This window comes from Anolis carolinensis, chromosome 4 (assembly GCF_035594765.1).
Source record: "Anolis carolinensis isolate JA03-04 chromosome 4, rAnoCar3.1.pri, whole genome shotgun sequence".
Lineage (NCBI taxonomy): Eukaryota > Metazoa > Chordata > Lepidosauria > Squamata > Dactyloidae > Anolis > Anolis carolinensis.
The window spans coordinates 10,098,795-10,117,334 of NC_085844.1; the positions used below are offsets into that span (position 1 = coordinate 10,098,795).

General features: G+C 47.3%; 2 protein-coding genes across 2 annotated transcripts in view; both read left to right on the forward strand.

Moving 5' to 3' along the window:
* LOC103278481 (proto-oncogene Mas) overlaps nt 1-18,540 on the forward strand; it is a 36,441-nt gene that overhangs the window by 14,391 nt on the left and 3,510 nt on the right. The window lies entirely within an intron of this gene.
* Nucleotides 10,540-12,525, forward strand: LOC134298768 (mas-related G-protein coupled receptor member H-like). The gene has a single exon (XM_062979986.1). The coding sequence runs from the start codon at nt 10,850-10,852 to the stop codon at nt 11,798-11,800; it is 951 nt and encodes a 316-aa protein (XP_062836056.1). The 5' UTR covers nt 10,540-10,849; the 3' UTR covers nt 11,801-12,525.

Below are 18,540 nucleotides of genomic sequence, written 5' to 3' on the forward strand. Positions count from 1 at the left end.
CTCTCTCTTTTCCCTTCCTTTCTCCTCTTTTTCATCACTCGACGTTGCCCCACTGACGTTTTTGGGTTCATCCATCTCAAGGGGCCGTTTCACGAATCATGTAATCATGGAATCATAGAAAAGTAGAGTTGGAATAGAACTCATGGGCCATCGAGTTCTCCCCCAAGAAAGACGCAGGAAGTATCATTCAAAGCATCCCCGACAGATGGCCATCGAGCCTATGCTTAAAAGCTTCAAAAGAAGGGGCCTCCAACACAGTCCGGGGGAGACAGTTCCACTCCCGAACAACCATCGCGGAGAGAAGTACTATCTTTCATTTGTCCCTGTTGAACTTAATATACTTTTGGCCCATCTCTGTATTCGGAAGTTACAAAACGTTTTCTCTCATGTAATACTGGCTCTGTAGAGGTTGAAGGATATTCTGTGGAAAATTAGACCATAAAAGCCAAGGTAGATAATGCTTCCTCTTTGTGTTCTGTTCGGATTTCATTCAATTCCCTTTTTATTTGGGGGGGGGGGGAAATATTACCATCACGAGCCATGACTGTTTGGTCTTCTACAGATCCTCGCAGCTCCTGTACAGAAAGAGCACTGTTATATTTGATGTGGATACTTCAGATAATCATTTCAGGTGTAGGAATACGCCAGACTCTCACTTTACAGAGGTATACTATCTGTCCATCTGAACCTTTGAGGATGTCTTTATCCACTGGAATTAATACACCTCGACTTGGGACAGAACTTCTCTACATTGTCATCTTTCAGTGTCCCATTGTCTAGAGCGGGTGTGGTTGCCGCAGTGGTCATGGGACGGCCGCCTTTGGGTCCCCTAGCCCTCTGCCCGCTTACGCGGAGGGTGCCTTTATAACTCGGAGGGGGGAATCATCAAAGACAGTGGTACTCCTCCGCCTTTGCCAGCATTTCTCCAAATGGTTGTCTAGTGTCCCTTCTCCTTTATATGCCGTGGTCTACGCTGTGGTCGTTAAACGGCCGCTTTTGGGTCCCCTCCCCCTTTGACCTGGCACGCAGAGGGTGCCGTTCCCCCTTCAGGACGTGTGCCTTGCGGCTGCTTTAGATGTTTGGGCGCAGGTTACGCCGAGTGGGAATTGCCTTTTGCTGGCTTGTTGGGAAAACGATAGAAGAGGTACACGGCCTTCCCCTTGGGTGGTGGGGTGTTGCTGTGGGTAGAGGCTTAAATCGCAAAAACAAAAAACTTTGTGGGAGGGCCGTGCCGAATTCTCCGGGATGCATGCCGGCCAACTGTGGCCGGCTGTCTCAGGGTGGGGTCTTTGCTGCCCTTTGTTTTTTTCCCTTACTTTTCTTTTCTTTTTGCTGCCTCTCGGACTACGTGACGCCAGACTCTAGAGGTATATGCCCTTCCCCCTTCAGGGCGTGTTCCTTTGCGGCTGCTTGCAATGTGTGGGCGCAGGTTACCCAGAGTGGGAACTGCCTTTTGCTGGCTTGTTGGCAGGACGATAGAAGAGGTACACGGCCTTCCCCTGGGGTGGTGGAGTGTTGCTGTGGGTAGAGGTTTAAGTCACAAAAACAAAAAACTTTGTGGGAGGGCCGTGCCGAATTCTCCGGGATGCATGCCGGTCAACTGTGGCCGGCTGGCTCAGGGTGGGGTCTTTGCTGCCCTTTGTTTTTTTCCCTTACTTTTCTTTTCTTTTTGCTGCCTCTCGGACTATGTGACGCCAGACTCTAGAGGTATATGCCCTTCCCCCTTCAGGGCGTGTTCCTTTGCGGCTGCTTGCAATGTGTGGGCGCAGGTTACCCAGAGTGGGAACTGCCTTTTGCTGGCTTGTTGGCAGGACGATAGAAGAGGTACACGGCCTTCCCCTGGGGTGGTGGAGTGTTGCTGTGGGTAGAGGCTTAAGTCGCAAAAACAAAAAACTTTGTGGGAGGGCCGTGCCGAATTCTCCGGGATGCATGCCGGCCAACTGTGGCCGGCTGGCACAGGGTGGGGTCTTTGCTGCCCTTTGTTTTTTTCCCTTACTTTTCTTTTCTTTTTGCTGCCTCTCGGACTACGTGACGCCAGAGTCTAGAGGTATATGCAATTCCCCCTTCAGGGCGTGTTCCTTTGCGGCTGCTTGCAATGTGTGGGCGCAGGTTACCCAGAGTGGGAACTGCCTTTTGCTGGCCTTTGGGTAAAACGATAGAAGAGGGTGGAACGATTCAAAGTCTCCCATCACCCTGAGAGGCTGTGATTGACGCTATTGCTGCGGAACGGCCGCCTTTGGTTCCCCTTGCCCACTGTCCGCGCACACGGACGTTGCCGATTGCCCGTCAGGGCGTGTGCCTTTGCGGCTGCTTTCAAGGTGTTGGCAGAACGTTTCGCCGAGTGGTAAATGTTTTTTGCTGGCCTGTGGGTAAAACAATAGAAGAGGGTGGAATGATCAAAGACAGTGGTACAGTCTCCCATCACCCTGAGAGGTTGTGATTGACGCTGTTGCTGCGGAAAGGCCGCCTTTGGTTCCCCTTGCCCACTGTCCGCGCACACGGACGTTGCCGATTGCCCGTCAGGGCGTGTGCCTTTGCGGCTGCTTTCAAGGAGTGGGCGCAAGTTCCGTCTCGTGGAAACTGTTTCTTGCTGTTCCCCTCGCCCTCTGGCCGCGCACGCGGAATCACTGAAAGAAGTGGGACACCTTGGCCTTTACCACTTCTCAAAATTGTCTTCTTTTACTGTACCATTGCCTTGTGCGGGTGTAGTCGAGAGCATGTGATGATAATCTTACGCAGAGTAAGAAGTAGAGAATCAATCCACTCAGAATCTCTTTTGCTATTAAAAACAATTACTTAATAATGCCTTCATGTTTCCTTTGGAATCAACATTTCTGCTTTGTTTCTACTTTGAATTACTTTCTACTACATTACACACTATATCTTTCATAATTGTACTTCCTCAAGTTTACTTAAACTGTATGTATACCAACTGAAGTCATTTCCCTCTATCCAGGTCATCTGCAGGAGAACTTTAATAACCCCTGAAGAACACACTAGTCTTACCTGCAGTGGAACTGCATGGAAACATGTGCCTAACATCAGAGCCTTAAAACCTTCCTCCTCCAAAAAGCATTATAGGTCTGTGTGGTCGTTTGTAGCCTATTTAAGAATAGCTTGACAGGCCAATAGTATTTCGCACTGTATAGTTTTTTAACTGTCAAACTACCTCCTCTTCAGTCCTCGGACTCGAGCCGTGTTTTTACACCACTGTTTTTTAAGCTGGTAATGCTGTATGCTGACTGTGACTTCAGTTATATCTTATGTCTTATTGACCCAACATGAACACAGAAGAGTCTCACTGATCAAAGCCAAACGGGCCTACCACTGCTGAAATAAGCAAATTTCTTGGATTGGACTTGTTGAAGAAAAGCATATAACACATCATATCAGGTTATTATTATCCAAATAAAGCACCATAAATGCATGTTATACAACCAAGGAGACATAAGAAGTCGTTCTATATGCTGAAATGATATGTTGCTATTGCTTACTTTATGAATTTAGCTGCAAAATATCACAATATAATGGAATCATTGACTACAGAAATGGCTAGATTTTTCCAGAGGCTACACGGTTTGCTGTTATGGAGTGTATCTTTGTGTCATGGGTTGTGGTGTGTGGGCGTGGGGCCGGCCAACGGTGGCCGGCCCCCCGGGTCTGATGGGCTTGGGCCCACATTTTGAAAGCAGACGTGAAGAAAGCATGCCCTTCCCCCTCTGGGTTCAGCGGTGTGGGCGTGGGGCCGGCCAACGGTGGCCGGCCCCCCGGGTCTGAGGGGCTTGGGCCCACATTTTGCAAGCAGACGTGAAGAAAGCATGCCCTTCCCCCTGTGGGTCCAGCGGTGTGGGCGTGGGGCCGGCCAACGGTGGCCGGCCCCCCGGGTCTGAGGGGCTTGGGCCCACATTTTGCAAGCAGACGTGAAGAAAGCCTGCCCTTCCCCCTGTGGGTCCAGCGGTGTGGGCGTGGGGCCGGCCAACGGTGGCCGGCCCCCCGGGTCTGAGGGGCTTGGGCCCACATTTTGCAAGCAGACGTGAAGAAAGCCTGCCCTTCCCCGTGGGTTGCGGCGTGTGGGCGTGGGGCCGGCCAACGGTGGCCGGCCCCCCGGGTCTGAGGGGCTTGGGCCCACATTTTGCAAGCAGACGTGAAGAAAGCCTGCCCTTCCCCGTGGGTTGCGGCGTGTGGGCGTGGGGCCGGCCAACGGTGGCCGGCCCCCCGGGTCTGAGGGGCTTGGGCCCACATTTTGCAAGCAGACGTGAAGAAAGCCTGCCCTTCCCCGTGGGTTGCGGCGTGTGGGCGTGGGGCCGGCCAACGGTGGCCGGCCCCCCGGGTCTGAGGGGCTTGGGCCCACATTTCCTTTTTTTTGGTCTTCTCTCTCTTTCTCTGGGAAGGGTGCCGGCCAACGGTGGCCGGCCTAGTATTTTATAGTGTGGGCCTTTTTGGCGGTGGCTTTTTCTGTCTTTTCTTTGGTCTTTGCTGCCTCTCGGCCTACGTGGCCGAGTTTCCCCGATGTACCGCCTCTCTCTTCTCTCGCCGGCTGTCGTTCTTTAGCCCTTTATGCTATTTTGCACAGAAGCCTCCTTTGGGGCGGTGTCCTCTGGTTTTTTTTTCTCTCTCTCTCTCTCTCTCAGGGATGCGTGCCGGCAAACAGTGGCCGGCCCGGCTTAATGTATGGGCCTTGTCGCCTGTGGCTTTTTTCTTTCTTTTCTTTTCTTTTCTTTTCTTTTCTTTTTGCTGCCTCTCGGCCTACGTGGCCGAGTTTCCCCCGATGCACCGCCTCTCTCTTCTCTCTCGGCTGTCGTTCTTTACCCCTTTATGCGAGTTTGCACCGAAGCCTCCTTTGGGGCGGCGGCCCCTCTTTCTTCCTGTCTGGGAATCGTGCCGGCCAACGGTGGCCGGCCTAGTATTTTATAGTGTGGGCCTTTTTGGCGGTGGCTTTTTCTGTCTTTTCTTTGGTCTTTGCTGCCTCTCGGCCTACGTGGCCGAGTTTCCCCGATGTACCGCCTCTCTCTTCTCTCGCCGGCTGTCGTTCTTTAGCCCTTTATGCTATTTTGCACAAAAGCCTCCTTTGGGGCGGTGTCCTCTGGTTTTTTCTCTCTCTCTCTCTCTCTCTCAGGGATGCGTGCCGGCAAACAGTGGCCGGCCCGGCTTAATGTATGGGCCTTGTCGCCTGTGGCTTTTTTCTTTCTTTTCTTTTCTTTTCTTTTCTTTTTGCTGCCTCTCGGCCTACGTGGCCGAGTTTCCCCCGATGCACCGCCTCTCTCTTCTCTCTCGGCTGTCGTTCTTTACCCCTTTATGCGAGTTTGCACCGAAGCCTCCTTTGGGGCGGCGGCCCCTCTTTCTTCCTGTCTGGGAATCGTGCCGGCCAACGGTGGCCGGCCTAGTATTTTATAGTGTGGGCCTTTTTGGCGGTGGCTTTTTCTGTCTTTTCTTTGGTCTTTGCTGCCTCTCGGCCTACGTGGCCGAGTTTCCCCGATGTACCGCCTCTCTCTTCTCTCGCCGGCTGTCGTTCTTTAGCCCTTTATGCTATTTTGCACAGAAGCCTCCTTTGGGGCGGTGTCCTCTGGTTTTTTTTCTCTCTCTCTCTCTCTCTCAGGGATGCGTGCCGGCAAACAGTGGCCGGCCCGGCTTAATGTATGGGCCTTGTCGCCTGTGGCTTTTTTCTTTCTTTTCTTTTCTTTTCTTTTCTTTTTGCTGCCTCTCGGCCTACGTGGTCGGGTTTCCCACGATGCACCGCCTCTCTCTTCTCTCGCCGGCTGTCGTTCTTTACCCCTTTATGCGATTTTGCACAGAAGCCTCCTTTGGGGCGGCGGCCCCTCTTTCTTCCTCACAGGGAAGCGTGCCGGCCAACGGTGGCACGCCTAGTATTTCAACGTGTGGGCCTTGTCGGCCTACGTGGTCGACGTGTTTCCCACGATGCACCGCCTCTGTCTTCTCTCGCGGCTGTCGTTCTTTACCCCTTGGTGCAATCTTGCACAGAACCCTTCTTTGGGGCGGCGGCCTCTATTTCTTCCAGTCAGGGAAGCTTGCCGGCCAACGATGGCCGGCCTAGTATTTCAGTGTGTGGGCCTTGCCGGATGTGGCTTATTCTTTCTTTTCTTTTATTTTCATGAAATCAGCGGGGGAGGATGGGCGGGTTGTGTTTCCACAGAACACCACTCAAAGAAACAGTTAGCGGTATCCTATACTGTTCTAAATTGCTCGACAACATAATGATAGAATCATAGAAACATGGCACCAAACATCATATAATCATAAAGCTAGAAGAGACCATCCAGTCCAACGCCATTCTGCCATGCAAAAACAATATACAGTAGAGTCTCACTCATCCAACACTCGCTTATCCAATGTTCTGGATTATCCAACTTATTTTTGTAGTCAATGTTTTCAATATATTGTGATATTTTGTTGCTAAATTCGTAATTACTACGTAATATTACTGCGTATTGAACTACCTTTTCTGTCTAATTTGCTGTTAAACAAGATTTTTTGGGGCTTAATTTGTAAAATAACCTAATTTGCTGTTCAAAAGGCTTTTCCTTAATGTCTCCTTATCATCCAACATATTTGCTTATCCAACGTTCTGCTGGCCCGTTAATGTTGGATAAGCGAGACTCTACTGTATCCAGAAATATCTGGTGCTGTAACCGATATATCATTTACCGTCCCGGAATACTAGCCAGATGGCCCATGAATGGTCACAAAAGTCATAGAAATATGGTCACAGAAGTCATTGAATAATAGAAACATGGTCCCTAAAGTCATAGACTCAAAGAACCAAGTAACAGAATCATCCCAAAAGTCCTAGAATCCTAAAATGATAGAATCATAGAGTCATGGCGCCAAACATCATAGAATCATAAAGGTAGAAGAGACCATCCAGTCCAATGCTATTCTGCCATGCAAAAGCAATATAACACTCTTGCAGGCTTCATCATTACTGGATCCGTCCTTCAGGACTTTGGCAAACGTTGGATGTGCAATGTTGCTATTTCATCCAAGGCAGAAATTCAACTCATTCTTGGATGGACAAACAGAACCACAACTGCTAACGTTCCCTTAAGGCAGTGTTTCTCAACCTGTGGATCTCCAGGTGTTTTTACCTACAAGTCCCAGAAATCCCAGCCATTTTACCAGCTGTTAGGATTTCTGGGAGTTGAAGGCCAAAACATCTGGGGACCCACAAGTCGAGAACCACTGCCTCAAGGGAGAAACTGTGGCATTACCTCCGAAGTTAAAAAATTGGAAAAACCAAACTCTTCCTTGAAAAGCTGTGATTGTCTAGACATGTGGGGGTTAAATCTAGGGCAAAGGAGGGTAAAAATAGATGGGAGGGTCCAATGTGAAAGGTTTGGAACCCCTCCCCTTATATATAAAACAAAGACTCCGCCTCCAATATGTGGCATTCAGTGTGTGTCCACACCAGGGTAGAATTGGCACCATGCTCTCCAGATCAGCCATGCACGTGCCACATTATGCCCCTTCCATGTTCAGGGAGTTTGACAGATGGAAGGGCTATCTGAGCCTTGCGAAAGTGGTTACGGAGATCATCGCGGAACGCAAGAAGGTCCCATTTCCATCTCAGAGTTGGGACACAATGGAGTACGACATGCAGCTAGTCCTCAACGAGGACAACTTTGAAACAGCATCACAATGGGTTAATGGAAGCAGTTCCAGCAGCAAGAGCTCCAAAGGTAGTGCCAATGGCCAGGCTTCCCAAAACAAGGAGATTTGCAATTTCTGCAAACACAACGGGGAATCCAAGCAGGTCTATTCGTCCCACCGGCTGAAGGGGATGGACGGCACCGTGGAGTGCCCCATCTTGCGCAAATACACCTGTCCGCTCTGCGGTGCCACGGGCGAAAAGGCCCATACTTTAAAATACTGCCCACTGAGCCAAGGGAAGAGGTCGCTGTATCGCAAGTGCGGACGTAACTCGGCTGGACGCAAGGTGAGGAGATAAGAAGATCAGGAGAAGACCGAAGCATTTATTCTTAGTTTTAGTTTGACTTTGTAAAAGAACAACATTTGATTTCGAGCATCATTAACACTCTTTACATTTCCTCCCACTTTGTTTCAGGTTTGGAGAATGGAAGCCCAATTCTCTTAGACTACATTTGTGAGTCCAGAAATGTTTTTTTATGTATATTGTTGCCTTCTTTCACATTTGTTGTACCTAGGTTAATTATATTGTGTTTCTTTTAGATGTGTCAGTTGCCTAGTGTGATGACTCATGGGCCCTGCAGTCCTATTCCTGACAGTATTGTGGCAGATGAGGAGGAAAATATGGAGTTTTCCCCAGATTTCCGGTCGGAGTCAGAGCCTTGGCAGCTGCCTGAAGTTCTAGTCCAAGAACCAATTAAACCTGACCTTGGTGGGAACTCTCCCCCTTATGGGAGAAAACAGGCTTACACGACTGATAGAGGATCGAGAGAAAAATTTAGAAGTAGTGCTCGCCTTGCTGCCAAATATGCCACTGATTAGAAGTATTTCCCCTGAGAAAATACGGGGAGTCTTGCACCTGCAAGCTGGTTTCCTTCGCTCCCTGTTCTCTAGGGAAAGTGATTGTTGTTTGGGGAAACGAGACCCAATATAGGGAAATTGCGCGAAGGATTCCTTGCGGAGTCAATTCGTCAGCTCCTGGAGAGAGGTCATGTGTGTGTGGACTTCGAATCCTGTTCCTTGCCTCCTGAATCTAGTTCCAAGCCTTGTCCTCGTCTCACGGATTTACCACAGATCTTGTTCCATGCTTCAAGTTGCTTTGCCTTTAGCCACAGCTCCAGCCACGTTCCAAGTAACTTTCAGCCTTGTGTCAAGCTTCATTGGATTCAAGACTTTTTCTGTTTTCCCAACGCTTTGCTTGGCAAAGCGTGTGTTGCGGTTATTGGATTATAATCTTTGGACTCTAATATTTCATATTGGACAATAATCTGCTGGACTATATTTGGCCTCATTTGAAAGGTCTGCTTCTGAACTTTATTCTACACTTGTTTTTATTGACTTTATATATTCCTTTAATAAAGATATTAGATAGAATCTGGCCTCAGTGTATGGTTATTGGTGCCCAGCAGCCTAGATCCTGACACCTTGTATCATGCTTTTTTATACATATAATCATGTTTTTTACATATGTAATATCACGTTCCTTTGACATCTGTAATTGCCTTATATCATATTTTATATTGTGTTTTATATATGCAGTTACTTTACATGTTTCTTTTATGTATGGATGTATAATTTTTACATGTTTAATTATATTATTTGCAACTATAATTGCCTAATATCATGCTTCTTTTATATATGCAATGACATCATGTTTATTTAACGTATATAAGTGCCTTATATCATGTCCGGGTTATCATGTGTGTCTCCAGAGGGATGCAGCCCTATCCTTTGCAGGGAAAATATAGAAATATCTTCTAAATGGCTACTGTCTAGAATTTTGTTTTGTAAAGAAAGGAAAAGTTTATATGCTATTGGAAAGAAAGATACTATTTTATGTTTAAATTTTGGAAAGGAATAGAATTGGTTATTATTACTGTGGTCTAACCTTCAATTGTTTGCAAGTTGTTCTAAAGTTTGGATCGTAGAGTTTAATAAACAGAGTTTATGGTTTTGGCATCAAAACTGTTCATGTTGTGCTTAAATGGGATTGAATTTTCTTTAATTTGTGGCCCATAATAGGCTGGTTATAAGCCTGATCTGGAAGGCAGCCAAGGCAAAGACCATTGAGCTGCTGAACTTGCAGACTGAAAGGTCCCAGGTTCAAATCCCGGGAGCAGAGTGAGCGCCCGCTGTTAGCTCCAGCTTCTGCCAACCTAGCAGCTTGAAAACATGCCAATGTGAGTAGATGAATAGGTACCGCTGTGGCGGGAAGGTAATGGCACTCCATGTAGTCATGCCGACCACATGACCTTGGAGGTGTCTATGGACAACACTGGCTCTTGGGCTTAGAAATGGAGGTGAGCACAACCCCCAGAGTCAGACATGACTGAACTTAACGTCAAGGGATACCTTTACACACACACACATGCAGGGACTACACCAATTTAACAAAGTTTCAGCCACAAAAACAAAGTTTCTAAAGTAGAGCAATGACTTTCACAGTAAAGACAACCCAATTTAACAGGAAATAAGACTTTCAAACCAGGAACAGATTTCTGCAATTATTAAAAAATGGTTCATTATAAAAGCTATGAAAATTTGCCAAAAATCAGAGGATAAGGGAAACGTTCCACATTTTGGTGAGCTATCAGTGTTAAATGTGTTCTACCACTGTACCAAGTTTGAAGAAGATCACTCAAAAAATGAGGGCGGGAGAGCCCCCTAAGTCCCCCCCCCCCTTCGGGCTGTTTTTGGGCCACCGCGCATGCGCGTCCGCCATTAACGAATTAATTTAGAAAATAACGAATTTTCGTTAATTTCGAAAAATTTTGGGGGCCAAATTCGTTATTAGCAACAAAAACGAAAAACTGCCCCCTCTAGTTTTGAAACGAGTTTAGAATCAAATTTTTCATGGATCGATCAAGCCTAGCTGTTACTCTTGTCACAATCTCTAGAAGTCATCATAAGAGGCACTAGGCTAGTTGCATTGTGGAAACTGGGATCCTGGTAGGAAATCTATTCCTGGAAGAAGAACCAGATTTCCTATAGGGCTACAGTGATGGATCTAGCTCAAGAATGGGCATTGATATGGTAGGAAGGATCGTGGCACATGTCATAGTTGTTCTAATACTCCCATTAAAATGAAATAAAAAAGGATAATTATTTTTCCACAACCCCTTTCTGTTCACAGGATAAATTTGTGGTTAAAGAAGAAGCCAAGAAGAAGGCAAGGAAAAGAGATTTCATGATGACTCACCTGAGCAGCACTTCCTCACTTCCTTTCACTGACAGGGAAGCAGGTTTTGAAGAACAAGGAAACACTTCAGCCTTCCCTGATTATGATGATTATGTTGATTATGATGATATATTTCAGGGAACAAATGTAGTCACATTGTTTCTTATTTCCATCTTTTATTTAATATGTGCACTGGGGCTGATGGGTAATGGAACTGTACTCTGGTATCTCTGTTTTGTTATTAAGAAGAATCCCATCACCACCTACGTCCTGAACCTAGCTGCAGCTGATTCTGCTGTGCTCATTTGTTTGCTTTGCATAACTTTACTTTCCCTTTTAAAGGAAACAAATAATTCCATCATAGTGATATTACATTGTTTCTTCCTTGCCTATTCCATTAGCCAATATCTACTGACAGCTATTAGTATTGAGAAATGTCTTTCTGTCATTTTCCCAATCTGGTATCGATGTCACCGACCAGAATGCCTTTCTGCTATTATTTGTGTCCTTCTATGGATCATGCCCTTTCTGTTTCTTGGACTACTTGTCTTCATAAATGAGAATTTTAAAGTCAGTCAGAGCATCTGCATTATTAACTTTATACTTTGTACTCCACTTGTGATCATGTCCACTGCAGTTCTTTTTATTAGAGTGTTCTGCAGCCTACATCGTCGAGAGCGTGGAAGATTCTACATTGTTCTCCTGATTACTCTTTTCGTCTTCCTCCTTTTTGGAACTCCACTTAGTATTATGTTCATTTGTATTTCTTTTGGATATTTGAATTATATGTATATGGTTATATCTCTGATGGGTGCCTGCATTAACAGCAGTGTCAATCCACTGATTTATTTCCTAATTGGGAGGAAAAAAATGCATCAGTCCAAAGAAACCTTAAAACTGATATTCCAAAGAGTTTTTAGTGATAATGTAGGCTGCAGAGAGAGTGGGCAATCCGCCTAAACATATTTGTCAGTATGAAACTGGAGGTGGGCCTAGCTGCAAAATTCTGCTTTGACAGATATGCTGTTATCATCTATGCCAGTGTGCTTCTTCGTCATGGACTTGGGCTTGTGCAATAATTTTTTTTGATGTCTATAACAGTGCATTACCCTGGTTCTCTGTTATAAAATTCTTAAAGGCACCACTCTGTAGTGATTTGAGCATTGCATTACAACTCTGCAGATCATAGCCTGAATTCCCACTTTGCCATAGACCTTGGGCAAGTAAAATTCTCCTAGTTTCAGAGGAAGATAAAAGCATTATCCCTCTGAATAAATTTTCGCCAGAAAATCTCCACAATAGATTTGCCATCTGTGAAAAATGACTAAGACACACTACAATGGTGGTGGCAGCAGAAACAACATTTAAAATAGTCCTGTTTATGCCCCTGAACTGCAATATTTCAGCCCTCTGAAAAGACTAAGAATTAACTCATGTAACTGGAAATGCCTAGATTTTCAATAATGGAGCCATGGAAGTTAGAGTTGTATGAAAATGGTATAAATTGTACATGCCCCCTTTAGCTGGTTGCTGCATTCCTTATATCTATTGTGTCAGGGCTGTAGTTTAGTATTCATTCTGCTTAATCAATGTATTTTATTCTTGTTTTATTTTACATGCTGTACAATGTGTGCGCAAGAGATTATGTTATAAGGACGCTAACAAAAATACAATACTGAAAATGCTATGCTGATGAGAGAGTGGATGATTTTGACAACAGTGGTCATTCTTTTTCCCATGAGGAGTGACATGAAGAGGCAGGGATCATATGACAGCTGAGAAGTACGCGAGTTTACTTAGTTCATATTGGATTGTCTCATACTCTACTTCAGGCAATGTACATATAAAAGGAATGTAATACAAAAAGCTGAATAATGAAATTTAGCAGATTGTAATACAATAATACTGAGCATTGCTATTTTCTTTCAATCTACATTGGCACATACAAGTCCTGTGAGGTGATATTCAAAATATGAACCCACTTAGAACAGCACCCTGAACAGCACGGTGTTGCTTCTACTTTTTACCCACCCTTGAAAGAAGTTGTCCAAATTGCTGAATCTTATTTCCTACCAATAGGTTCAGGATCTTGGATAAGGCATTTGGATTGCAACTCAGAATAGATTTCCTGCCTACTGACTTTAAATCTACTAGTTTCCACAAGCTCTATTTCTGAATTTTGTACTCCAAATAAGGCATTAAGCTTGCTGCCATATAACCCTAGGGCCTCAGTCCTATTAGACTCCACCAGAGAAGAGATTTTGAATCTTAGCAGAAACTCTGCCTCAGCGTGTGATGGAGTCTCATTTTTGAAGGAGAGACTAATGACCTCATCAGATTTGGGGGGGGGGGGGCAGGTTCCCCGTGCCAACATGCTGTCAGGATAGTGCCAGGATGAAATCCACAGGAGTGCATCATATGACACAGGGCAGTGTATCGGCAATGTGCTAAGAGGGATACAGGTGACTACCTTTATCCTTGAAGAAACCAGGAACAGTATTGGAGGAAATGTTGTGGGATGGGAACAGATGAGCAACCCTGGTAAGAGGACAAAGTTGGGCACTGCCCTACCATTTCCTCTGCTGTTCTCCGATGTACCCTCTCCCCGTCCCTAGCTGTCCCTTACTTTCCCACAGCTTCTGGACCTTCTTCTGATGATGTCCTAAATTGTTGGGAGCCCCTTTGTTGTCTATTTCTGCATTGGATGTCCTTCTGGTCTCTATGAGTCTATGAATTCTTTGGATTTTCTTACATGTTGGAACATTTTGCAGTATTCCATCTCAGACTGTAAAACTTGTTCATATCAACGTTCTTTTGTCACCTACCAAACTCTTTCCTACTTCAGTTCAGACCAAAATCTTCTCCATAAATTAAAATTTGCTTGATTCCCCACACAAATACTATCTGTGAGCCCAAGTGTAGTCAAAATTAAGTTCATTTCATGGCTACGTAGGGACTTTCAAGCTCAGGACCGCTCCATACGTCTTGTTATCACCTTTGATGATAGCACTTTAATTGAAGCACTTTGGGCGCGTAAACCCCTGTTGAATTCATGGGGTATTAATATTAGGAAGGTATTTCTGGACCCCACAATCCGCCCCTTGATGGCAGGTTCGGAACTGCATTTTCAAGGTACCATTAGTTCCAGAATGGTTAGTGCCCACGACTCTTTATCTAGGTCCCCTCCACTCTTAGAATCTTGTGTAGTGTCCCCCATTTCAACTCTAGACCCTTCCCAATCTATTCTCGATTCCCGCCCAGAGACATTGATCTTGTTTAGTCAATCTAGTTCCCCTGACTGCTCCATCATCTCATCATTACAGGATTCATTCTCAGACTCTAAGCAGGATAGAATCCTGAGTCGCTCCCCATTTATGGACAGCTGACTAGGGCATCGCAATGAGAGCTCTATCCTGCCTGTCGCCCTGGGGGGAGTGGACCGGAGCCTGGGGGAGACCATTGAGGTCGTGTGGGGGAGGAGGAGGAGTGGTCACCTTTATCCCAGGGATAAGCGCAACAGAGTTCTTGCGACCCTGGAGAAGGATAGGAGTGGTAGCCTCCATGACAGTCCCCTCCGTTTGAAGGTCCTGCTATTTAATGCCAGATCCGTCAATGGTAAATCAGCTATCATCCAGGATTTGATCCTGGATGAAGCGGCGGATCTGGCTTGCATCACCGAGACCTGGTTGGATGAGCCCGGCGGGGTAAATCTCGCCCAGCTGTGTCCTCCAGGTTTCGGGGTGCAACAGCAGGCCAGAGCCGGGGGGCGGGGAGGTGGGGTTGCGGTGGTCTTTCGGCAGACAATCTCCCTGGTCAGGTGCGCCATCCCGCAATCTGCAGGTTTTGAGTGTGTCCATCTTAAGGTGGGTACCCGGGACAGTTTGGGGATTCTGCTGGTGTACCGTCCACCCCGCGACACGGCAGTCTCCCTGCCCAAGCTGGCAGAGGTGATCTCTGGTGCGGCGTTGGTCTCTCAGCGGCTGGTAGTGCTGGGGGACTTTAACATTCATGCCGAGGCCACATTAACTGGTGCAGCTGAAGACTTCATGGCCGCCATGACGACCATGGGACTGTCCCAAGTGATATCTGGTCCCACTCATCAAGCTGGACACACACTTGACCTGGTTTTTGTTGCGGCAGATGGTGAGGTCGGAGCGGAAGAGCAAAATATTCTTCCGTTGTCATGGTCCGATCACCACCTGATCAGTTTAAGACTCACTGTGACCTCAAACCTCCGCAGGGGTGGTGGACCCATTAAGATGGTCCGCCCCAGGAGACTGATGGATCCAGATGGATTCTTGAGGTCTCTTGGGGATCTTCCTGTCATGGAGGCTGACGATCCTGTCGATGCCTTGGTAGATCGCTACAATAGCGAGATGTCCAGGGCAATTGACATGATCGCCCCCGAACGTCCCCTCTCATTGCGAAGAGTCACTTCGGCTCCCTGGTTCACGGAGGAGCTGGCAGTGATGAAGCGCTCGAGGAGGGGACTAGAGTGCCACTGGCGGAAAACTCGTAGCGTTTCTGACCGAGCACGGGCTAGAGCCGCTATTAGGGCCTACTCCGCGGCTTTGCGGGCAGCCAGGAAGACCTTCACGACTGCCCGCATAGCGTCTGCAACTAACAGACCATCGGAGCTGTTTCGGGTCGTCAGGGAGCTCCTTCACCCTCCTGAGGGGGGAGGGGCACCCGAAGACTCGGCAACTCGGTGCAGCGAGTTCGCGCACCACTTTGCAGACAAAGTCGCTCAGACTCGCTTCGACTTGGATGCTAGTTTTGTTGCAATGCCAAAGGAGGTAACTGAGGCACCTGTCTGTTCGAACTTGTGGGATTCGTTTCAGCTTGTTCGCCCGGATGACGTGGACAGGATCCTTGGGGCGGTGAGAGCGACCACTTGCTCTGCAGACCCTTGCCCCTCGTGGCTAATTAAATCGGCCAGAGGAGGGTTGGTAGAGTGGTTTGTGATGATAATTAATGCCTCTTTGGATCAAGGCAAATTTCCATCTGTCCTCAAACAGGCCATAGTGAGGCCTATATTGAAGAAGGCCTCCCTTGATTCGGCCATTCTAAACAACTACAGACCAATCTCGAACCTCCCTTTCTTGGGCAAGGTCCTGGAGCGGGTGGTTGCCTCGCAGCTCCAGGGTTTCCTGGATGACACCGATTTTCTGGACCCATCGCAGTCTGGCTTTAGACCTGGGCACAGTACTGAGACGGCTTTGGTCGCCTTGGTGGATGACCTCCGCAGGGAGCTGGACAGGGGGAGTGTGACCCTGCTGGTTCTCTTGGACATCTCAGCGGCTTTCGATACCATCGACCATGGTAACCTTCTGGGATGGCTCTCCAGGATGGGCCTTGGGGGCATGGCTCTGTCGTGGCTTCAGTCCTTCCTGGAGGGCCGTTCCCAGTTGGTGAAGCTGGGGGACACCTGCTCAGACCCCTGGCCTTTGACCTGTGGGGTCCCGCAAGGTTCCATTCTGTCCCCCATGCTTTTTAACATCTACATGAAACCGCTGGGAGAGGTCATCCGGAGTTTTGGAGTTCGGTGCCATCTCTACGCAGATGACACTCAACTCTACTACTCCTTTCCACCGAACTCCAAGGAAGCCCCCCAGATACTGAACCAGTGCTTGGCAGCTGTGATGGGCTGGATGAGGGCGAATAAGCTGAAGCTTAATCCCGACAAGACAGAGGTCCTCCAGGTCAGTCGTATGTCCGATCGGGGTATTGGGTGGCAACCTGTGCTTGACGGGGTCGCACTCCCCCTGAAGGCGCAGGTCCGCAGTTTGGGGGTCCTCCTGGACTCAGCACTGACGCTTGATGCTCAGGTGTCGGCCGTGGCCGGGAGGGCCTTTGCACAATTGAAACTTGTGCGCCAACTGCGACCTTACCTCGTGAAGTCTGATCTGGCCACGGTGGTCCATGCCTTAGTTACCTCTAGACTGGACTATTGCAATGCACTCTACGTGGGGCTGCCCTTGAAGACGGCCCGGAAACTCCAACTAGTTCAACGTTCGGCAGCCTTGCTTCTAACTGGAGCAAATTATAGGGAGCGGTCAACCCTCCTGCTTAAGGAGCTCCACTGGCTGCCGTTCACCTTCCGGACCCAATTCAAGGTGCACGTGATCACCTACAAAGCCCTGAACGGTTTGGGACCCTCCTACCTTAGTGATCGCCTCTCGCCCTACGAACCTGCACGATCTCTTCGTTCGTCGGGGGAAGCCCTCCTCTCGCTCCCACCTCCGTCACAAGCACGGTTGGTGGGGACGAGAGAGAGGGCCTTCTCCGTGGTGGCCCCCCGGCTCTGGAACTCACTCCCCAGGGAAATCAGGCAAGCCCCCACCCTGGTAGCATTCAGAAAGAGCTTGAAAACCTGGCTCTTTACTCAGGCCTTTAGATAAAGATTGCTCATCCAGAAGCAACCTGTATCTGTGACCATTCTTGTACCGGTTTGCACCTTTTACCTTTGTCAACTCGATATAGACACAGGGTCTATTCCCATCCCAATTTGCACTTCCAGAATTTGCAGCACTTTATCAGTCACCTCGTGTTTACAATATTTATATGGTGCACCTTACCCAGTCTACTTTTACAATCTCTCAGTTTTAATCCATGTTTTTATTAGTTCTTGTTTTTTATTGGCTAATGTTTTATTTTTATTTTTTATTTTTTTATTGTGCAAGTTGTTGTCTATTGCTGTGTTTTATACTGCTACTGTTTTTATTCGGGCTTGGCCCCATGTAAGCCGCCCTGAGTCCCCTTCGGGGAGATAGAGGCGGGGTATAAAAATAAAGTTATTATTATTATTATTATTATTACATGAAATTTTGGGAAATCTGAAATATACATCTGAATACCAGCTGCTGGCAAGAAACAATAGTAGGTAACATTTGCTTTCATAGATGACTTGCTTTTCTGGTCACAGACTTCTGAGAGGTTTTTGTAGGAAACAACATGTTGGACCCGAAGCGCATTTGATCATTTCTCTTTACTGTATTTTGTGAGGGTGTAGTTCTGCTGTGTAGTTTTGTGAGTGTGTAGTTCTGCACTCCTCCTTCAGCATTTAATGAGACCATGCCCGTTTAAGCATACATGAAGTGCCATTATTCTTGATTACATTAAAAATGTAACCTAGCAATATCTTGGCTGTTGGAAACAAGCAACCTGTTATTTGTAACTAATAATTACTTAGAATAATAGAATCATAGAGTTGGATGAGACCGCATGGGCCATCTAGTCCAACTCCCTGCCATGCAGGAAAAGCACAAAGCACCCCTGACAGATGGCCATCCAGCCTCTGGCTAAAAGCTTTCAAGGAAGGAGCTTCCACTAGACTCCGAGACAGAGAGTCCCACTGCTGAATCACTCTTATGTTCAGGAAGATCTTCCTAATGTTTAGGTGGAATCTCCTTTCCTGTCATTTGAACCCATTGCTCCATGGAAGCCTAGCCTCTAGGTCAGCAGAAAACCACCCTGCTCCCTCTTCCTTATGACATCCTTTCACATATTTATACATGGCCATCATGTCTCCTCTCACCCTTCTCTTCTGCAGGCTTCCAAGTTTTGTAAGGATTTCATGGTTAATTCTTGGCATTTGTAGTCAGAGGGTTTGAGATTCTTGGGTTGGGAGGTTTTTCCCTTAGCCTCTGATTTTAAGGAACCATCAGAAGCCTGAGCAGTCAGTCATAAACTGGAGAGAC